Source organism: Electrona antarctica, assembly GCF_951216825.1.
Source record: "Electrona antarctica genome assembly, chromosome: 21".
NCBI classification, from domain to species: domain Eukaryota; kingdom Metazoa; phylum Chordata; class Actinopteri; order Myctophiformes; family Myctophidae; genus Electrona; species Electrona antarctica.
In genome coordinates, this window is record NC_136802.1 from 39,066,808 (window position 1) to 39,090,704 (window position 23,897).

The 23,897-nt window shown below is 43.6% G+C and overlaps 1 protein-coding gene across 3 annotated transcripts in view; it reads left to right on the forward strand.

Annotated features, from left to right (window-relative positions):
- mllt3 (MLLT3 super elongation complex subunit) overlaps positions 1–23,552 on the forward strand; it is an 81,633-nt gene extending 58,081 nt beyond the window's left edge. The window contains exons 9-15 of one of the 3 annotated variants that reach the window (XM_079491004.1): positions 9,948–10,023; positions 11,026–11,115; positions 18,502–18,643; positions 19,225–19,324; positions 19,559–19,627; positions 20,456–20,527; positions 23,416–23,552. In XM_079491004.1, coding sequence (XP_079347130.1) covers positions 9,948–10,023; positions 11,026–11,115; positions 18,502–18,643; positions 19,225–19,324; positions 19,559–19,627; positions 20,456–20,527; positions 23,416–23,547 — 681 coding nt within the window. In that variant the 3' untranslated portion in view covers positions 23,548–23,552. The remainder of the gene's footprint in view (positions 1–9,947; positions 10,024–11,025; positions 11,116–18,501; positions 18,644–19,224; positions 19,325–19,558; positions 19,628–20,455; positions 20,528–23,415) is intronic. The other 2 variants (XM_079491005.1, XM_079491006.1) reach the window with 2 other exon arrangements.
- Positions 23,553–23,897: the final 345 nt, after the last annotated feature.

The following is a 23,897-nucleotide window of genomic DNA, read 5'->3' on the forward strand; positions in this document are numbered from 1 at the left end:
CTTCTTTTTTGTCAGTGGTGGAAAAAGTATCAATACTGCAATATATTGAAATTCAAAATTAACTTATTTACGTACAAATGTAGTGGTATCAAAATGTACCAAAAGTAGAACGTACGCATTATGCAGAATGTCTCATTTTAAGTTTTCAAATGTATAACAATCTTTTGAAAACGGATGATCTACAAGCTCACAATGATGCGTCGTGAGCTTGTAGATCGGCTATTTTCAAGTGACAAAAATGTGGTTAATGTATGTTTGGTAACGATAATCTAAATCTACAAAGTAACTAGTAACTTAAAGCTGTCAAAGAAATGTAGTGCATATGGTTCTGGGATGTACATAGTGGAGTAGAAGTATTGGATATTGGAAATACTCAAGTAAAGTACAAATACCTCAAAACTGTATTTAACCCATTTTGGTGTTAGCATTATGCTATGCTTTAGCTATTGAAAAATAGCAGATCTACAAGCTCGTAGCGCGCCACCGAGTGGCGCGCTACGAGCTTGTAGGTCTGCTATTTTTGAAAAATCGAAGAACCACTGACATAGAAACATGGCTTTTTCAGAAAACTGTCAGGATGTAGAAGACATTTTTAGAATCTGATCTCAGGTCAAAATGGGTTAAGTACAGTACTTAAGTAAATGTACTTAGTTACTTTCCACCACTGCTTTTTGTGTCCGACGAGAGCGGCGGGGGCAGATTGATGTTCGCAAACAAGCACTAAAAAACAAAAAAACAAAAAAACAGCGTCCTTGAAGAAGAGAGAGAGGAGCTGCTTTGGTGGCTTTTAGACAACGACGGGAGGACAAAAGAGCCCTAAAAGACAGAGTGCCGCTGAGATTTATGGCGCTGTGAAGAAGCCTTGTCTCATAAAGACCAACACACCAGCTGTGTGCTGTTACCGCTGCCCATGCAGGCCGCCGCCGGACGCCATTGGCCAAGACTGCCTTTTTTTTGTTGTCCATTTTGGTTTTCTCTGTCTCTCGGTCTGTCTTTTGTGTTTGTGTGTCCGTGTGCGTTTGCTTGTATTATTACACTCGCGAGGATCAAATGTCTCCGCAACAGTGACGAGACATGTTCGTCAAATGAAAACTAAGCTACGATGACCAAAACCGAGACTAAATAATATTGACAATTTTGTCATCAAATAACAACTAGACTAAAACGTTAGGGAGGGACTATAGTGGAGAAGAGATCCGGTAGAAATAAAACGCAAGTCATTTTATGTTTGGGTTGCGCTCTGATAATAGCAGATCTGCTGCTCACAAGATAAATGATTGTTTTAGGGTTAAAAGGAAAATATTCAGGTTAGGGTTATTGGAGTTACACAAAAACTTTAGTTACGAGTTACTTTGTAGATTTTGATGATTATTATTATTACAAAACATACATTAACCACTTCAGCCTGATTGATTGATTGATTGATTGATTGAAGAATTTATTAACAGTTTGCAGAATTACAGTACATTTCAAGCACAAACTCAATACAAAGGCTGTTAACTGTGAGTGGACGACCCAATTAAGCATTACACTTGTTTCCAATAGGGTCCACCATGTTCAAATCATCAAAACATTTAGAGACGTAGAAATAGACACTTCTATAGACAGAATATACTGTACATTTTGGCGACGCAAAAATCGACGCAAAGATCATTGTAGATCAGCTATTTTCCAAAGATTTTTATGCATTTGAAAACTTGAAACGGAACATTCGGGACATTTTGGTACTTGTTGATGCCAATACCTTTTGTACTTTTATTCAAGTGCATGTTAAATTCTGGACTTACCGCTATTGTCCATATTGCAGTATTGTATTGCTACTTTTACTTAGGTAAAACATTTGAATACTTTTTTTCCACTGCTGCCGATAATATCCAGTCTACAGTTTTACAGCATTTTAAGCTTGGCTTGGTTGTTTCCAGCTTTGGGTTTGGGGGTTACAAATGGCCAAAGAAAGGAAAGAATTGCGTTCATAAAATTGCTGTCCAGAAACATTGATTTCCTCAATGTATAGCAATACAAAACTGTCTGTCTATCTGTCATAATGTATCTCTCACTCACTCTCCATTTCTCCAATGTATCTAGGTAGTTTTTATTCTTTCCTTTTATCTTTATGGGGGGGGGGGGGGGGGGAGGGGCTACCTCGTTAAGTTCTCAATAGCCTCCTGTTGTCTTTGTTGAAGACAGGAGGACCCCCAAAATCACCCCCCTCCCTCCCCTCGGCCCTCTCTTTCATTCTGTTGTTGTTGGTTTAGTAAGACCAGTCCAGTAGGCAGAGGGAATATGTTGACATTTTAAAAAAAGCACTGAAATCAAATGCTCGTTTTTACTTACTTACTGGTATTATTATTCTATAATAGAGGCCTTTTGCAGTGTAGACGTTATTATTTCGATGCCAGGACAGTCTTCCTCGACTTGACTCATCTTATTGCGACCGCACGTCACACTTACTATGCAAACGTGCAGGAAGCCTGTAACGCTCAAGCCTGTCACACGCCTCCGTCACATCACGCTCTTCATGTAACGCTGCACACACACACGGGCGACACGCCACTACAGACAGACACACAGTCTCACACACAGTCACACACACACACACACACACACACACACACACACACACACACACACACAGGCGGGCGACACCCACTCCAGAAAGTGTCAGCTACTCGGCTCTGGAGAAACAGCGGAACGCTAAGCGACCCCGCATTAAACCAGGAAATGTCGCATCACGACTTTTGATTATTTCTTCTAAATCTCGTCGAATCTCTTAGTTACATCAATATTGTTCTTATAAAATATTTGGTTTGTGCTGAAGTATTAAAACACATTATGTGCCCTTTCAAAATAGCGACGTGGGGTGCCCATCCGATTTCGCAATTTTTTTAATTTTTTTCAAGACGTGTACAGACGTCCTGGGCACTGCATGGGATAGTTCCTAGGACGTCTGTGGACGTCTTGGGCACTAATTGTGTTAAGATTACAAAGATCGCTTTTGTCATTTAGACTGCCAGGGACTTCCCATCCACTTCCCACGGTCGCTGTGGTTTGACTCAAATGGATAATAAAGAATCGACTGACTGAGAGAAAACGCAAATGCCGTCGAATTATTACAAATTTAAAATATCACTGACTGCCTGTTTTTTTTTCAACTCCCTGAAAATATCGCTGAGATAGTTTATTTATTTTTGGACCACAATGCTTATATGAGATAATTTAAAATGAAACTTCTACGGCCCTGGCCCAGGGGATTGAGCGAGTGACATCAGGACTTCGGTAGGGATTTACCCGTCTGTCCGCATAATGCGTGTCTCTCGGCCCTGCGACCCAGTCAACAGCCCCTTCGTCCGCGCCACCTTGTAATAAACAGCAGATGTTTTTTTATTTTTTTTAAAATTGAAGCTCAGATTGAGGTGTTTGAACAGAACGTCGATGTTAATGGCTCATTGCTAAATCGTTATATCGCTATAGAGCGTCGCAGTCCCGCCCTCTACCATGGACCAGGAAATGATTCTCCGTTCATTTTCCTCATAGACATTTCAGAAAGTATTTATTTAAAGACGTTTACGCCGCGGACAAAGCCAACTCGAGTCGTGACAAATCATGACAACAAACGCAATTTTTGGGGCCGAAAAAATAATAAGAAAGAAGAAAAAAAACGGCAGGTTACAACACTTTTTTTGTTGTTTTTCTTCTTTGTAATTATTTGTTTGGTCCAAAATATTGTTTGTGTTGTCATGAGTTGTCACGACTCGAGTTGGCTTTGTCCGCGGCGTAACCGTCTTTAAATAAATACTTTACGAAATGTCTATGGGAAAAATGCATTGGGATTCATTTCCTGGTCCATGGTAGGGGGTGGGACTGCGACGCAGGCCCGGTTCTTCCTACAGGCCGACGAAGCAGCGGCTTTTTTTTTTTTTTAACTTTTCTTTTTTTAACTTCTTTTTTCTTTTCTTTTTTTTACTCTGTCCCAACTCTGTCTGCCCAGTGCCCCCCTAGTGCCTCCCCAGTGCCTCCCCAGTACCTCGCCAGTGTCTCCCCAGTGCCAGTGTCCCGCCAGTGCCTCCACAGAGCCTCCCCAGTGTCCCCACAGTGCCTCCCCAATGGACCCCCAGTGCCTCCACAGTGTCCCCACTGTCCCCCCAGTGCCTCCACAGTGTCTCCTCAATTTTTGGGACAGAGTAAAAAAAAAACTTTTTTTATTTTTTTATTTTGGGGGGGGGGGGGGGGGGGGGGGCTGGAGGGGGCGCGAAAAATCATGCTTGGGGCGCCAGATTGCTCAGGACCGGCCCTGCTGCGACGCTCTATACCTCGCGAAGACTGATGACTTTTAATAATACGATTGCCAGATTAACTTTAAGCGTCGTGTGGATGACCTGCTGTATCGGGTTTCTGCAAGTAGATTTTGTACAACCATAACTGAAATGAACAGCATCCGGTCAGTGGCTTCCTTAATTAACCCATTAAGACCTGCTGGAACGCAACTGTGTCTTTAAAGGCGTAGTGAAACGGAAATGGTGGACATTTTATTTTGAAGTTTCAGACGGTCTCAAGTTGAAACACAGCTATGAAGTTTCTGAACCAATCAGAGCGTCGCATCCCTTCAGGGGATGGGACGGTAGCTAGGGACGGGTAGCTATGCTACGCAGGACAGCGTGTGGATGTTTGTTTACAAATCAGATAGTCGGACAGCTTTACCAGTTTACTCTTATGTGGCTTATTTCTACCCTATAATGTTTTCAGATCAATTTTTTTAGCGTGATGATTAAGTTAAAACCGAGTAATACACTCTCTGGATGTTATCTTGAATGGGAATAAAAACGGAAGATTTCTGTAATCAGTAGCAGCTGTGCAGCCTGTGCTGGACGGATGCGGAGATATGGGGAATTTAACGGGTGAGCTTCATTTTTATTGGCTTTTATCGATGTGGGCCTCGACACGTCATCACGCAGCACGTTTTCGTTTTCAGGAAGTAATAAAAAATATATTTTTATGGACGTTTGATATAAAAACACACAAAAATGAGAATTTTCCCATTTTTTTGGCATCCATTGTTAGGTATGACCATTATGATGACCACGGATATGGTCTAAAAGTGTGAAAAACGTATTTTTCATTTCACTACACCTTTAAACCATTATTTTAAACTTTAGCTGTGTAGCTGTCTTTTTTTTCTTTTTTTAAGAAAAACGACAAGACACCAAATTCCTTTCTGTCCACCCCTTTCATGATGACGACTGGCATTTTTCCCATAGACATTTCAAAAAGTATTTATTTAAAGACCTGTAAGGCTCGAACAAAGCCAACTCGGAGCGTGACAAATCATGACAACAAACACAATATTTTGGGCCGAATAAATAATTAGAAGAAAAAAGGGCAGGGTACAACACTTTTTTTGTTGTTTTTCTTCTTTGTAATTATGGACGGATAGATACTTTATTTGTCCTTGCGGAAATTTGTTTTGTGCAAGCAGTGCAATCAGGATAAAAAACGACAACACATACTGTATATACACAATACAAACAGATCACACGACACACGACAAAACTTCACAGCTCCTCTCTTGCAGAGAGGGAAAAATAAACAGCTAGCAGCATATTGTGTTGATTGATTCGACTGTGTTGAGTTTGTGAACGTGGTTTTGAACGATGGTGTTGAGCCAGCACAGCCTAGCACAGCGCACACATGTCTGCAGTGATTTGAGCATGGATCTGAGGCAATCTGTCTTGGTCATGTGAGCAGACAGCTGGCAGTGCAGAGTAGAGCCAGCCCAGCTGTGTGTGTATAGTCACAGCAGTACGACTACAACCGGTCTTCTGGTCCTACTGGTCCAAGGACGCCTGCTTTCAACCCCCCCCCCACCGCAAAAGCGGATCCACACACTCCCGCGTTCGAATCTCGCTGCCGCCACTACTTTTTCCAACAACGGCGACTAGTTGTTTTTTTGGTACGATAAAGTATAGTTTTAGACCGCGACGTCTCTAGCACGAGAGAAAACACCGCGAGTTGCTGTGTCGAACGTTTGCGAAGTCGGCCCCGTTCGCGTTGCAATCAGTATAAAGAAGGATAGAGACCGAACTGGAGCGTTAGCCCCGCCCAACGTCATGAACGTACGCTGTCCACTTCCATTAAAGTGCTGCAATTCCACATTTCGCCAGTAGGTAGTGGCATCTTCAACGTTGGATAGCCTTACTAAGGGGTTTGGTTGCAAAGCGATAGGCACAGAATAATAAATTAAGCCGGGGCAGTGCTGTCCTCCTGGAATAGAGGCACATCTAGCTGCCTGTCACTCAGTAAGGCCAGGGGCACGCCTCCATTTTGCTTTTGCTGTGCGATTAGAAAGCAACCATCCAAGACACTCTCCTCAAGCCTTTAACCCATTTTGCCCTGACCTCGAAATTTAAAAAAAAATCTTCTAAATTCTCCAGTTTTCTAAAATATATATTTTCACGATTTTTCAAAAATAGCAGACCTACAAGCTCGTAGCGCGCCACTCGGTGGCGCGCTATGAGCTTGTAGATCTGCTATTTTTCAATAGCTAAATTATAACAATGTTTAAAACACCAAAAGCACAAAATGGGTTAATGGTACTTTGATATAGAGGGGGGGTTTCTCTAAGTGGGTGCCGTTATGCGAGTCCAGGGGTCCACATGTCTGCTGCATAGCCAATAAGTATCCACATGAATACTGCTCAACCAATAAGAATCCACACATGTCTACTGCTCAACCAATAAGAATCCACACATGTCTACTGCTCAGCTAAAATGCACAATAGTCTTAAGACCACGCGTTCACCTTGACACTGACAGTGTCCCGTTTAAGCTTTTTATTAGTTCCTTTGATCATGTTAATTGGTTGTTCCTTGAGCTTGATTGGTTCTTGTGCTCCTCGGTGTTGATTGGTTCTAGTGCTCGTTGGTATTTAAGTGTTGATTGGTTCTGGTGCTCGTTGGTGTTAATTGATTCTTGTGCTGCTTAGTGTCGATTGGTTCTCGTGCTGCTTAGTGTAGATTGGTTCTCGTGCTGCTTAGTGTAGATTGGTTATTGTGCTTGTTGGTGTTAATTGGTTCTTCTGCTCGTTGTTAATTGGTTTGAGAGAGAGAGAGAGAGAGAGAGAGAGACTTATCAAAGGCAGCGGAAAACAGAAAAAGGTCTTTAGACAGACAGAGAGAGGGTGAGATCAAAGACAGTGTGTTTTATCAAAGCACCCAGCCAGGGGTTGCTTGCTGCTACATTCATTCAGACCCACTAGGACACATGCTGAACACTTGGCTCTCGTACACACAACATAACAAGGATCTCCCCACATTATGAGCACGCACGCACGCACGCACGCACGCACGCACGGACGCACGCACGCACGCACACACTGCAGTCAGTGCATTGGAGCAGAGAGCACTGGTGAGAACTTGTCGGAATGTGTCTGTGTCGCCACATTTTGTTAACTTCCTCCTGAATCAAAGTGCACGTCGGACGGGCACGTTCCTGACTGTCCCAACCTTTTCTGGAGACTTGATTCCACACTTGTACTTGCTGTGTTGCAGTATGTTCCAGTAAATGCCTATAGGTCTGTCGTAATTATATGATTGCCTAATCGCGGCAATGGGGGGGATCTACAAGCTCAACATGCGTCACACTGTGACGAGTTTTCAGCGTATAGATCAGCTATTTCCACTATTCCTATTCATGTTTTGTTTTTGAGTGTTTTCCAAGGAACAGCAATGTCCGTGTTAACCTGGCGCTGTTGTGCGGAGAGATAGTGCTGCACTGTTGCCTGCTAATGAGAGACAGAGAGAGAGAGAGGGGGGGGGGGGAGTTGCACCACTCAGTTTTCACATTTTTTGTAGTCAAAAGACAATTCATACTCTTATTTTTGAGTGGTGCAACTACACATTTATTGTGTCAGTGATGTCACATACTAACCATAGCAACCATGCTCGTTTTTTTGGTTGCTAACCATAGCAACCATGCTCGTTTTTTTGGTACGAACAAACACGGGTACACGGGTACAAAGCCAGTTGTTGGAGTGGTTTGCACCACTCAGTTCACACGGGTGTGATTTTTTTCTTATTTTTGAGTGGTGCAAAGGTACCCGTGTACCTGTACGTGGTACCTGTACGTGGCCCCACGCACAGGTGAGCATGGTTGCTATGGTTAGTGTGTGACGTCACTGCACCACTCAGTTCACACGGGTGTGATTTTTTTGTACCGTTGTATTTGCTATAATAATGTTTGGTCGTCAACAAGAACCCAAGGCACACCTGGACTTGTTGTCTCAGTCAGGACACAGCGGTATGCCTCCACTCAGTGCACCGTTTGAAAACGACTGCTTTAAAGGAGGTTTCTGCTTTGAATCTGGCATCTTTTGTTAACACACACACACACACGCGCACACACCTGCAGAGCAGCGTGTGATCAATTTGACCAGCGGCGTGTTTTATTTCGCACACTGCCCATTATTCTTATCAGCTGGAAAACATTTCAGACCCCTAGCCGGGTTCTCCTAAATCACTGCTTCACGCTGACACTCTTTGAGTGTCGGATATAAATGTTTTAATTCAATCGCCAGTGCCAGTGTTTTTACTCTTTTATTATTATTATTATTATTATATATTTTTTGGAGGTACGATGTGTCTAGCATACAAACAAAGCTACACGTGGGAGGCAAGTGGTGACGTCTCTTTTCACACAGAGAGAAAATTAACCCCTTTTGGTGTTAGCATTATGTTATGCTTTAGCTATTGAAAAATAGCAGATCTACAAGCTCATAGCGCGCCACCGAGTGGCGCGCTACGAGCTTGTAGGTCTGCTATATATAATTTTTTTTAAATAACTTTTTATTGAATTTTTATGTTTTCACATAAAGATGAATGAAAGGTATAAATTATAAGCACAATACAATAAAACAGACAAGAAAAACAAAAAGCAAACAAACAAACAGAAAATGGTGAGCAGCACACACACAATACAGTCAGTTATTCATTAGGTAAAAATATATAAATACAAATATATACACAATACACATATACATACACAACACACATGGACACATCAGAAGGCAAATTGCAAGAGTACAGCTGGGGCTCTCCAATCCAATGAATCACTTCCTTTATAAATCACAGTAGATAGATCCCTGGGCAAGTAATCTATCAGCGGTCGCCATATATTCATAAAGTTATTTTCTCTCTCTTTTAATTTGGCACTGAGCCTTTCCGTTGGAAGTACTCTGTAGATTTCTCTATACCACTGGGTCACTGATGGAGGTTTTTTCGTAAATCCAATTAAACAAAATGCATTTTCTAGCTACACAGAGAAGCTTATTAAGTAGCTTAGCCCTTCTTTGAAAAATCGAAGAACGACTGACATAGAAACATAGCTTTTTCAGAAAACTGTCATTTTCAAACAGACATTTTTAGAATCTGATCTCAGGTCAAAACGGGTTAAAAAAATCAACCATTGGTTCAGGAGTTATGGGTAAAAAAAAAAGCTTGTTTTGACCAAAAACTATTCAAAAGTGTTTTGCAAAATAGTAAAAAAAAAAGGCAAAGAAGTTTAGGGATTAGGGGTTTAGCGGTGACGAAAATGGAGCCCTTTGTCTCCTAGCAACCCAGGATCATTCAGACAGTGGCGACGTACAAGCGCCCTCAAAAAGCGTGTGTCAAAAAGAGCCAAGGGTCACCATCGAGGTGAAAGGTCAAAGCTACATACTCGGGGTCAATCAAACCGAGGTCTTGCACAGCGAGACACGTTGGTGCATGTCCTACAGTGGCCGTTCTTTTAGTTATCGTTGTTACTCTATTTCGTCATCTCTTAGTAATATATGACCTTGTTTTCTGTCTCTGTGTGTGTGCGTGTGCGTGTGCGTGTGCGTGTGCGTGTGTGTGTGTGTGTGTGTGTGTGTTTGTGTTTGTTTGTTTTTCTCCCTGGGTTCTCCATCCTCTCTCCCAGTCTGAGCAGCCCAGTCCAGCCAGCTCCATCGCTAGTTCCAGTTCAGGCTTTGCTCCCAACCATCAAAAACGGCAAGGTAATTCTACTGGCACACACGCACAGCATCAAGCTGAGACCTGACCCTTATGTAGACCACTATGTCTGAGTCACACTTCGCAGATCTACAAGCTCACAAAGCCTTGCCTTTTGGTGTGCGATGCGACAGGCTACTATACCGCATTGTGCTGAATATAAGAGACGTTTTTTTTTTTTTTTTCAATGATAATATCCTAAAAAACAGGGTTGTACTATATCCGAGGTCTAGACATTTTATATGCCATTACACATCGGCGCCGATAGATGGCGCCCATGCCGCTGAAACCAATGTTATGAATGGAGCGATTGAAGCAACACGCACAGACAACTACAGCTGTGATGTAAGATGGAGGAGCGACGTCGCGACCTTCTCAAAAAGAGAGTGGTCCAAAAGCTGGCCAAGTTAACCGAACAACAGAAGAGAAGTTATGATGTCTTCTTTATTCAACTCCAACCAACAGCAGCGTAGTGTGTAGTATCCTACCTTCATAATACAGTGAATAAACATACTGTTGGCAGGTAGGAACTAGCGTTACATGTAAAAGCAAGGAGACCTGAGATATTAGCCTGGCTAATAAGCCAGACCGAATCAGCCGTTGGCAAAAATAAATTGCCTGCCGGCGGATTACGGTCTGGAGAGGCTCAATTGTACGCCCATTTCCTACACCAGAGAACTGGTGTGGCCAATCGGGACACGGTATGCAATATGGGCGGGCTTTGGTACAGTGACGTTCAATGCTTGATACCTTTGACTGACAGTAGCTCTGACCAATTGCGTCAAAGAGAAAATGTTTGAACCCGCCCCGCGGGAAACAAGATCCATACACAGCATCTCCAGACACAAATACCACACGACAGTGTGATTTGAGTCTGGCTTATTAGCCAGGCTACTGAGATATAGCCTGATTGTTAGCTTCCGTGTGTGTGTGTGTGTGTGTGTGTGTGTGTGTGTGTGTGTGTGTGTGTGTGTGTGTGTGCGCTTTGTGTTTCTGTGTGAATGCAGTGATGGACTTCGTCATCAGGAAAAGGGTGGCTGTCCCTGCCACTGCGCACACAGGTAACCAACCCCCCCAACCCACCATCAGAAACCAAGGTCCGGTCTGAGTCCCTGACACCCCCCCCCCCCCCCCCCCCTCCCCCCTCTCTCCACACAGAAGCACAACCCCCCCCCGTCACATCTGCATGGACGTCACTGACACCTCAACTTGTGTTGTCTCAATTTGCACGCACATCGACGCCATCGCACACCCAGTGGTGTAAAGTAACTAAATACATTTACTTAAGTACACTTAAGTGCACATTTTTTTAGGAATTTGTATTTTACTTGATTATTTCCAATTTCCAGTAGTTTTACTTCTACTCCACTACATCTCAGAGGCAAATATTGTACTTTTACTCCACTACAGTTATTTGAAAACGTGAGTTACTATCTACTTTGAAGATTTAGATTATTGTTACAAAACATATACATTACCCACTTCAGCCATTTGAAAATAGCCGAGCTTATAGATCAGCTATTTTCAAAAGGTTTTTTAAACACTTGAAAACTTAAAATGGGACACGATGCACAGTGACTACTTTTACTTTTGGTACTTTAGGTATATTTTGATGCCAATACTTTTGTACTTTTACTTGAGTAAATTTTTTCCCTGGACTTTTACTTTTAACAAAGTATTTCTATATTTCAGTATTGATACTTTTACTTAAGTAAAACATTTGAGTACTTTTTCCACCACTGCGCACACCCACCTACACCCCACCCATCCCCAGCATGTTGCCGTTAGGCCACAAGGACTGCTCAGCCCTCACCCAATCACAATGCAGCATGTTGCCGTTAGGCCACAAGGACTGCTCAGCCCTCACCCAATCACAATGCAGCATGTTGCCGTTAGGCCATAGGACTGCTCAGCCCTCATCCAATCACAATGCAGCATGTTGCCGTTAGGCCACAAGGACTGCTCAGCCAATCAGAACGCAGCATGGCCGCTCTGTGCATGATGACCACATGATGTCCTTGTTAACGGTCAAGCCCGAAGGGGCGAAGACCCCTTATTGTTTTTGTACAGATTCCGACGTTTTTCGCAGTTTTGGACAGTTCTGTGCTGTTTTTCACGAAATTCTGCAATATGGAGGGAATCGCTCAAGAACTGAAGCTCACAGTCATTCGTCAAAGGACCTCTGACCTTTAGATCTCCCAATGAATTAATTATAATATAATTCATTCATTTTTGATGTCAAGACAAGAGTGATAGACAAGACAAGACAAGACAAGATTATTATGATCTGATCACTCTTGTCTTGACATCAAAAATGCCTCGTCAAAGATTTTCCTAGCCTGGTTAACCACTCCCCCTTGAACTTGCGTTTCCATTAATTTGTGTGGAGTATGCATGGACCCTGCTAATGCACGGTTGATTCGTGGGGGGTAACAAAAAGTTACATGATCTCCAGTCTCCAACCTGATTTGGAAGAGCATGATGTCACGCCTCTCTATATAACATTACTTATTAGTTCTAATGCAATCATTGTAATTACATTGTAAGTACTTTGTAAGTACTGCGATCGGCTGGGTATGTATGTCAGTGTTGTCCACCGGCGAGTAATGGATCGGCTGGGTATATGTATGTATGTATGTCGGTGTCGTCCACCGGCCAATAAGGGACCACCATTCTTGATTCATTCTAAGGTACGTTTGGTGATCGGCTGGGTATGTATGTATGTCAGGGTAAGAATAGTGGACCCTTATTGGCTGTCGATGGTGACGTAACTAAGGTACGTTTCAAGGTTGGTATAAGGTCGATAACGGGTCTAAAGGATTTAAAACGGCAGGTGTAATAGTCATTAGTTAGTAGCTGTACTTGCGTGCTCTGCTTGCGCACAAGCAGGCCATGTATGGCCTACTTGTGTGCAAGGCGCAAGTTGGCACCTCGGCCCCGTCTTATCGCTGCTTGCGAATACAAAAAGAAAAATCACACCCGTGTGAACTGAGTGGTGTACGCTGCTCAGCAACACTGCTGGCTGGACAGACAGACATGGCCAGTCATTGGAGCGGTAAGGCACCGCTCAAAAAACTATCATAGTGTAGGCAAATCTCTCAAAAATGGATGGCCTGCACAAATCTGCATTTCTATGTTTGGGCTGCAACAGTTTATGTTGTGTGTGTGTGATGTCAGACCTCAGTGATGTCAGACCTGTGATGTCAGACCTGTGTGATGTCAGACCTCAGCTCCTGGTCAGCTTATATAAGTGTGAGTTGTCTTCACTTCATCTCGTTCATCTCGACGTTAATTGTAGAGCTTTATCCAGAAGGACTTTCCCGAGACAACAGCACAAGTGAGTGAAGAGAGATACTGTACAGAGAAGAGGGAGAGAGCGCTATAGTATAAAAGACCATTGTCCAAACCCAAAAGAGGAACCTGGAACTCTCATTCTCATCACAGTCCATTTATAACTGCATTTGATGATGGAAGGAAGGAGTGAGGCCCAAGGTTTCCAGACTCGGGTATCCCGTTCTGAGTGTCCGTATCCCTGTGCCTCCACCTTCCTCCATGAGCCCACGAAGAGGAGCCACAACAACGACCTCTACTGCCAAACACAGAGGAATGAACAGATCCCCTCGGCAGCCTGTCCGAAAATAAAGTGCTCTGTAACCAGCCAGACACAAAGAGACACAGATGAACCCAAATCTAACGGTCATCAACAGTTTACCAAGAGTTTAGCTCTGGCGGGAGAAGTAAAGAGTTACACGAGAAAGAAAGCCCACATCTGTAAACAGTGTGACAAGAGTTTCAGTAGGTTAGATAGTCTTAAGACACACCTGCGTCTCCACACTGGAGAAAGACCATACCACTGTAATCAGTGTGACAAGAGTTTCACTGTGGCAAGTCAACTGAAGAGACACCAGCGAATCCATACTGGAGAACAACCTTACCACTGTAAACAGTGTGACAAGAGTTTCAGTCATTCAGGTAGTCTTAAGAAACACCTGCGTCTCCACACTGGAGAAAAACCATACCACTGTAAACAGTGTGACAAGAGCTTCAGTCAGTCATGTAGTCTAAAGACACACCTGCGTCTCCACACTGGAGAAAGACCATACCACTGTAAACAGTGTGACAAGAGTTTCAATATGTTAGGGTATCTGAAGGAACACCTGCGTCTCCACACTGGAGAAAAACCATACCACTGTAAACTATGTGACAAGAGTTTCAGTCGGTTAGGTAATCTTAGGACACACCTGCGTCTCCACACTGGAGAAAGACCATACCACTGTAATCGGTGTGACAAGAGTTTCACTGTGGCAAGTCAACTGAAGAAACACCAGCGAATCCATACTGAAGAAAGACCTTACCACTGTAAACAGTGTGACAAGAGTTTCAGTAGGTTAGATAGCCTTAAGATACACCTGCATCTCCACACTGGAGAAAAACCATACCACTGTAAACAGTGTGACAAGAGTTTCAGTAGGTTAGATAGCCTTAAGATACACCTGCATCTCCACACTGGAGAAAAACCATACCACTGTAAATAGTGTGGCAAGAGTTTCAATCTGTTAAATGACCTGAACTTCTGAAGAGACACTAGTGTATCCAGACTTGAGAAAAACACATTTCCAGGAAGTACACCAGATCCGGACACTAAGGAGCAAGGTATCTCCCCACCAGTGGTGAATACTGAATAGTCACACATACAATTTCAGGATACATTATTAAATGTTAGAAACACCTTGAGGGCCCAGGGTTATTTAATCCAGAGGTTCCCAACCACCGGTACCGGGGGCCGGTCCGCGGGACACGTGCGCGAGAGGGGAATTCCAAGTTTTCCCGTCGTATAAAACCACAGCTGATCAGGCTATATAAGACCTTATACCACTCAGTTCACACGGGTGTGATTTTTTATCATACTATTATTGTTGATAATTATATAACGCCATTTAGGTCAATGATATATAACAACTAGAAAAAGTGCCCTTCTGGGCACAGGTCTCCACCAGGAGGATAGGACTGTGTGAGATGTTTGGCAAAATGTTTAGGAGTAATATAAACATGTTTTTTTGTTATTTTTTTGCAACAATTTTCTTCATTTTGTTGAGGAAATGCAGAGCCAGATCACTTATAGCATGAGGATAGAATTCTGGATGAGCAGGACATGTGCAGCATTTCGTACAAAACGGGCCACTCCTGAAAACGTTGGAAGGCAATGTTAGCCAATCAGTGTAGAATCTGAGAAATCCAACAGACTCGTCTTGATCACATGACTACAGAGATCATGTGTACCGATTTGCGTGACATTTGGATGAAATCTGTGCGACTAACATAAGCAATGTGTTTTGCAGAAATCGGCCTCATGGTGGTGCTATAACCGGCAGATGTGGAGGGATGCAGGGACAATGTTTTTCCATGGCCTCTAGGGAGTGCGCATACATAAGTTGTATACAGATCGATGCAGTTATAGCTAAAAACAGGAATTGGCCTGTTATAGCGCCACCTTGAGGCTGATTTGGGGAAGAAATGAGTGGCATGTTGTCCTCGGCCTAGTGGAAATGTGCGTGTCTAATTTCACGAAAATTGCACACTGTGTTTGTGATTTGTGGCATTTTGTTCGAAACGGACCAATCATGTGAGCTTTGGAAGGCAATCAGGATGGAAGAGGGGAAATGGTGCAGATCCGTGTTGATCACATGATACACTAGATAGTGTATACCGAATTGTGTGATGTATGGATAAAATGTGTACGAGTAATCTACAGAAATGTGTTTTGCCTAAATCGGCCTCATGGTGGCGCTATAACAGGCCGTTGAGGAATATTTGGGGCAGAGGTTCGTCGTTGGCATCCAGGGAGTGTGTGTGCAAAGTTTGGCATGGATCAGGCCAACGGTGGCAGAGATTAGCTGGTAACAGACGGACGGAAGGAAGGACGGACGCACACACGCACACACACACACACACGGACGGAGTGCAAAACATACTCTCTCCCCATGCCTTCGGCCTGGTGGAGACAATAATAGGCCTATAGCAGCGGGTAGCCTATTTAAGAGCCAGTCAACTGTCTTCCATGAGAACGTTAGGTTTTGGTACGAAAACCCATTTTTTGGTACGAAAACCCATTTTATGAACTGTCAGCCGGTCCGTGACAATATAAAGGTTGGGAACCCCTGATTTAATCCATTCATAAAATGTGCCCATCGTTTATAGCGCCCGGACCACTTTTACCGACGGGCCGGATATTGTTGTGAATGTGTGTGTAGCAGACACAACAATAGCCACACAACACTATCGATGCGATCGACAACAACGGGAGGTATACCGGTTTTGATATATGCAATATGCACAATAAGCCATAGAAACATAGAACATAAAGTTGAGAGAAAAAAGACAATACAATTAACAAAATGAGCATTTTAAATTGCGGACCCTAATCTAACCTCAGAACTATACCTAACCTCAGTAAAACTACAATTTACAATTTACAATTTAGGCATTTAGCAGACGCTCTTAATCCAGAGCGATTTACATTAGGCAAGAACAAAAGTATGGGAATACATCACATATATAAAATGCATTTATCAAGAAACATGCGTAAGCTAAGAACGTAACTAGAACATGTCTATATAATGACACTATACATATTAACTATTCATATATACTATACTATGCTATACATATGTACTATGATGTGCTATGACTACATACAATGCAATTATTGTGCTGTCTACATGACATGCTATAAGTCTGTTTCAAATGCTATCTAAGTCTAAAAAGTGCTATCTAAGGGGGTAGGATAAGTGCTATGGGCCATGATGGAGTCTGAAAACTATACCTAAACATAACCCTAACCCTACAGTCGCAAGTATTCCTATTACTAGTAATAGTCAGAGGCGGACTTACCGTTGGGCTAGGGTGGGCTGCAGCCCGGGGGCTTTTTTTATTATAAAATTGTAAAGTATTGAAATCCAATTCAAGTGAAATGTGTGCCTGCCTCTCTTTTTAGGGGCCTGGGTACCCCAAAATGAAAACAAAATAGCCCAAGGGGGGCCCTCAAATTTGCTCCAGCCCGGGGGCCCTCATCAAGGTAAATCCGGCTCTGGTAATAGTAGTAGTAGTATTATTAGTATTACTATTATTGTTACTACTAGGGTTGTCCCTAGTATCACGTCATTTTCAAATGATCAGAATCAGATCGGGAGCGCTAGCAGCATTCGCTACGCTCCTCTAACCTGACTCCGCCAGATGGGGCAGCAGAGATTACACTGGGTTCCCCCCTCCTGCTCCCATCTGGGAACTCTCAGGCAGACTCGATGCTCCGGCCACCAAACGGCCTGGCCAATCAGCGGCAGCTAGAGGTGGGATCAAGGCAGGACTGTGTATGCCTGAGAGTTCCCAGATGGGAGCAGGAGGGGGGGAACCCAGTGTACTCTCTGCTGCCCCATCTGGCGGAGGCAGGTTAACGCTCCTCCTCCTTGGCATTACAACCCGGATACCCTCAGCGATGTCTGGCCTTACAAGCCAGACGTCGTTGTGTCAGAGATTTCAGCATCTCTGTTAAGTTCTCACCAGACACCACTGCAGCGGGTCCTATAACCCAGACAACCAGCACTATAGTTTGAGCTATATGATCAGGACATCCCTAGTATCCATTATATTATATCCATATTAGACTGAATATTGTGTGTGATTTTGGATATTGTACTATTGTGATTTGGCATAAGTGTTCTATAAAAATCGGATCTGTAATAATCGGTATCGGCAGATACTCAAAATCAAATGATCGAAATCGTATCGGGAGCAAAAGTGTGTGTGTGTGTGTGTGTGTGTGTGTGTGTGTGTGCGTGTGTGTGCGTGCGTGCGTGCGTGCGTGCGTGCGTGCGTGCGCGCGTGCGCTTGCTTCTGTGCAAGGTGCAAGTTGGCACCTCGACAGAGTACATTTCTAGTTTTCATTGTATCGAGTATCAAGTAGCATTTTGCTACTAATTAGAAGACAGAGAATTGACAATCTAGACAATGAATGGCCATTCATTCTCAATAGGCCTATCTCACAGCCCCCTTTCCACGCCCCCTTCCGGTAGATAGTGGTGTCATTTAACATTAGCATTTACACGTTTTTTTCTCTGGAGAATCTAAGTACATTTCCTAATGTAAAAATGTGACAGACCAATATTATTATGAAGCAAACAAGATGGTAAATCAGCTCGAACAGATAGAACAAACCTTACCTTGAGAAAACAAAAGTTGTAGACTTCTTAAATTACCTCTGTTAACATGTAGTGTCTATGGAGTGACGTCACGCTATCACCACTAACGCGGAAAGGGGACGTATTAAGGGGGCGGGGAAATTCTGTGAGATAGGCCTATTAGGACAATGTTTGTGTTAGTTTTACATTGAATGCCATTGACAATGGATGGCAATGGGCAGATAAGGGCAAGAAGGGCTTGACCTTATCGATTCTCTCTCTCTCTCTCTCTCTCTCTCTATGAACTAGTCCTAGGTCCGCTGCAGACCATAATCCCAGACCTGCACTCAGACGACCACTCGGACGACTCTGAGGATGACGACGCCAACGACATGGAGTCTGACGTGGATCAGAGGGCGGTGCACGCGCACCTGACGCACCGCCAGCGCAGGTCAGAACGATGAAATGGCGCTAAGAGTTGTAGAGTAAAAGCACCATTTATACTTTGCTGTACAATGGCCTCACGTGCTGAAAATGGTCGTTCTACAAGCTCACAGTCCATCAGAGATGTGATGTGTTGTGAGCCTGTAGATTGGCTATTTCCGTCGTGCGATGAAGTACGAATAGGGCATAATAAGCCACCGTGGGAGTGTGCAGAAGACTAGTTGCCTAGTTTACTAGTCGACTAGTTGTTTAACTACCTATTTTTTTGGAAATAAATATTTGTACATTTAAAAACTGTGAACATTGGTGACTATAACTATAATCTACCTGATCTTGAGGCCTACAAAATAGGGGAAAAAAATAAAAAATAAACTTTTTTTCTTTTCTTTTTTCTTATCAACTAGTACCAACAAGGTCGACTAGTGGATTTACTAGTCGACTAGTAAACTAGTCGACTAGTTGCTTAATGGCCTACTGTACGATGTGTGTAGATTCGTGTTTTACCTGAGCTCAAATCAATGGATATCTATGTTACACGAGTTTGAGTGACAGATGTCAGTTTGAGTGACAGATGTCTATGTTCTGCAGGGTCAGTTTGAGTGACGGCAGTGAGAGTGAGAACAGCTCGTCCCCGTCGCCTCCCTCTCGAAACGAGGCCCCGCCCCACCTGAAGACCAGCAACAACCAGGTAGGATCATGCCTGTACCATTCTACATGTGTAACTAATAATTCTAGAGCTTACGTCCTCAAAATGTGTCCTCAAAATTTGAGGGCGAAATGTGTGGACGGAATGCGCCCTCGGATATTGCACGCTATGATTGACTGGAAGGTCTGTAGCGATGTCCCCAATATGTCTGTCTCACAGTCACATCGTCTGTAGCCATGTCCCCAACGTGTCCTCCTCTGTCTGTCTGTCTCACAGATCCTGGAGGTGAAGAGTCCCTCCAAGCAGACCAAGCAAGATAAGAACAAGAATCTAGAATGTGACAAGGTACGCATGCAGGAGTTGTGACGGTTTTAGTGGCTGGTAAATAAATTAGGAGGTGGTATTTTTGACAAATATTTTGGAAATAGGACTTCAGTGCTTAATGGACCACATAAAGGACCACACATATTAAATAAAATCACACCCGTGTGAACTGAGTGGTGTAAGGTTTTATATAGCATGATCAGCTGTGGTCTGACGTAATAAGGTATTATATAGCCTGATCAGCTCTGATCTGACGTAATGAAATCACACCCGGATGTGATTTCACAACTGGCTTTTTTTGTGCAGAGAAAATGACCATGGTTGCTACGGTCATCCAGTTCACCCGGGTGTGATTTAATTACGTCAGAAATTATTTTGAACATAGCAACCATGCTCATTTTTTTCTGCACACAAAAGCCAGTTGTAGGAGTGGTTTACACCACTCAAAAAGCCAGTTGTAGGAGTGGTTTACACCACTCAAAAATATTATATATATATATATAATTTATTTTTTTATATGTGTATTATCGTGAGAACGGTGGCTTCCATTTTCACATTGCAACTTTTCAGGAATAGAAAGCCTGCAGTTTCTATTAGCTTGGATTCCCCATTGATGATGTCACTGGTGGAACGTTTCTGAACTGCCCACAGCCCTCCTAGAAAAAATGTGTGGTATTTTATCATGAACATTAGTGGGGACCAATTATTTGAAGATAAGTTGAAAAGTGGTGAAGTGGTCCTTATAAGAGACATTGTAACTATGTCATTTCATGATTATTGTTCGTACTTGTTGTTGAAGTTGATGCATTGAAAAGAGAACGTTTGTGACACGTTGCTGTGGTTTTATAGGCTTACCTCGACGAACTGGTGGAGCTGCATAGGAGACTGATGACTCTCCGAGAGGGACACATACTACAACAGGTTGGTACGGACACACATGACTGTGTAACAGGCTGTAATGACACAGAGAGAGGGACACACATGACCGTGTAACAGGTTGTAATGACACAGAGAGAGGGACACATACTACAACAGGTTGGTACGGACACACATGACTGTGTAACGGGTTGTAATGACACAGAGAGAGGGACACACATGACCATAGCCCCCCCCCCCCCCCGCGCTATTCATTTCAATAGAAGTTGCTCAATGGCGTTTTGAAGCACCCGGAAGACTGCCGGAAGTACAATTATAACTCAATGGCTCGAGTGTGCGGACGTTTAGCCTAGAGGTCCGGGGCTGACGCACATGACGGTCATGAACGTCCGTCTACCTCCATGATAGTGCTGCAGTTCCTCTTTTCGCCAGTAGGTAGTGGCCGCTTCAACGTTGGATAGCCTTACTGGGGGCGTGGTATAATGACACAGTGACAGTCTTTCAGTGACTCTCAAGCAGAGGTGGACAGTAACTGTACAATACAGTAAAAGTATAGCCTACAATATTTGCCTCTGAGATGTAGTGGAGTAGAAGTTCGGAAATTGGAAATACTCAAGTAAAGTACACATACTAGTACAAGTAATGTACTGTGTGTAATATGTACTTTCCGCCACTGCCTTTTAGAGACTGGAGCTTCTTCTTTTTTTTCTTTTTTTTGCCAGAACGGCTTTCCAAGCCTCTGCTTTCTGTCAGCAGATTAGCCACGGCACAGTGGGCAGCCTTCCAATAGGCCATGCTCCACATGCATGTGATTTTATACTGAATTGAAAAACATTCGATGCAGACTTTTTTTTCTTTTTCTTTTTGCAAGTGTATGTATGCCTGGACTGACTGCTGGCCCCCCAAGATAGAGAGAGTGTGTGTGCGTGCGTGCGTGCGTGCGTTGGGTGCACTCAAGGGTGGGCACAGGAATGTTGATTCCGGATGCTGTTGGCTGGGTTTCGGTACCATTTAAAACGTGCTTTGTTCATGTACATCAAATAGCAGATCTATAAGCTTGTAGCCTCGGTATCCAAGCCTGGGAAAACCCATTGGAAAATCTGGCATAGGAAACCCACTTCCTTGTATTTTGCTAACCAATAACAGTGTAGTCATCCCAAATGTGGTTCTCCGCTGTTTTTCATGCCGGCAATCCGGCCCTCTACACTATAAATCACACAGGCTGGGCCAGGCTAATAAGCTAGTAGATCGTCTATTTTTTCTATTTTTGGAAAATATCATTAACTAAATTATTATTATTATTATTACCATTATTATTATTACCCTGATTATTATTAAATTGTTAAACTGTGATATATCATCAAAAATGTATATCAATTTATCTGACAAAACTAACCTGTGGCAGGTTAAAACTAACCCGTGGCTTCCTGTGAGATTAGGTTTAGGGTTGGGTTTTTTTTGGTAAGATGTCAGACTCATGACAGTAGGACTGTTATTAGTACATCGGACCAAACACATGCACCCATGGCCAGCCCGCCACCTCGGTCCTCGGTCCCTCACGCGAAGGCCAAAGGGCCGCATCATACCTGCTTTCACTCAGGCAGAGGACAGCCCTTTGGCACGGCATTGTACCACGGCCATGTTACGAGGTCCACGCTAACTTGGAAGAAAGCACTTAGATGGGAATGTAACAGCGGTGCATGGGGCATCTTTCCGAGATGTGAGGAGTTTTCTATGACATGCACTCATTTTCCAATCTGTGGGAGAGGAGGGGGGGAGGAGGGGGGCTGCTGACTTAATCATTTCCATGTCTGCTAAACCGCCGGGGAGGTGGAACCAACGGCGTGCGGAACTCGGGGTGGATTAAGCTTGATTGTGTGGCGACGCATCGATGGGGCTGTTCTATATGGGGGGGTTTTGACTCCCCCCCAACTTCCTCAGAGGGAGAGAGGAAGTACCTTTTGTAAAAGTAGAAATATCAGTGGTGTAAAAAGTACTCGCTGTGTCGTGCGATTGGCCTCGACAAATAGAAGCGCGGTGTAGGGAGGATCTATTTTTTTTGGGGGGGGGGGGAATTTTGTGGTTTTCAAAATGAAAGACCCTTTGCATGCAAGCAAGAGAAGTTATTGCTCTCAATGAATGTGCAAATTGTTCCAAAGGTGTTTTTTAACACATTCCCCACCATTGGTGTAGATCTATACGCCAAAGGATAGCTTGCATCGTAATCCTACTTACATTAGCATGGGGTTGCTAGGTGATGATGTATAAACTGAAAATGAACGCTGCTGTTGTTCCTTTCAAATGCCTTTTATCTCGGATTCCTTTCCCACATTACATCCCAGGTCAAAACGAGCTTTATTCGATGGCCCATATAGCCAAAGTATAATGGTCGCGGTAACACTGCGTAATAAGGGTTGCACTGAAAAATGCTGGCGGTATACGGGTGAATTAATGAAATAATGCTGGCCTTATGTTAACCCATTTTGGGCGGGAACCCCTTTTGGTGTTTTAAACATTGTTATAATTTAGCTATTGAAAAATACCAGATCTACAAGCTCATAGCGCGCCACCGAGTGGCGCGCTACGAGCTTGTAGGTCTGCTATTTTTGAAAAATCACACCCGTGTGAACTGAGTGGTGCAAGGTCTTATATAGCCTGATCAGCTGTGGTCTGACGTAATGTCAGTGACCATAGTAACCATGCTCATTCTTTTGAGGGACAGGTACACAAACACACACACACAGGTACTAACAAAGCCAGTTGTTGGAGTGGTTTGCACCACTCAAAAATGGTGAAAATATTTATTTCAGAAAACTGGAGGATTTAGCAGATTTTTTTTTAAATTTCGAGGTCAGTCCTAATAAATAAGTTAAATGACAACACGTACCTCTCTGCTGACACCTCTCTGCTTTTCTCCCCCTCCTCTCCTCCAGATCGTGAACCTCATCGAGGAGACGGGACACTTCCACATCACCAACACCACGTTTGACTTTGACCTCTGCTCCCTGGACAGGAGCACGGTGCGGAAGCTCCAGAGCTACCTGGAGACGTCGGGACTGTCGTGAGGAATCGGGCGTTCCCGGAGGACCCCTTGGGACTGTCGTGAAGATCGTGGAGTTTTAACCTGGAGATCTTCGGGATTGTCCTGAAGCTCTATAGAGATTACCCCGGAGAAGTCTGAACTGTTGGCGAGGGATCTCTGGGAGTTATATCTGGAGATCTTTGGGACTTTTTCGTCGTGAGGATCTTGAGCTCCTGGGGAGACCCTTTTGGGGATTGTCGTGACATTCCTACCTCGACTCTCGGACAACGTTTGTCGTGAGGATCTTAAGAGTTTTCCTGGTGAATCTCGGGACTTTTGTCGTGAAATTCGGAGAAACGGTTAGAACCTCGGGACTTTCGTTGAGTAGGGATG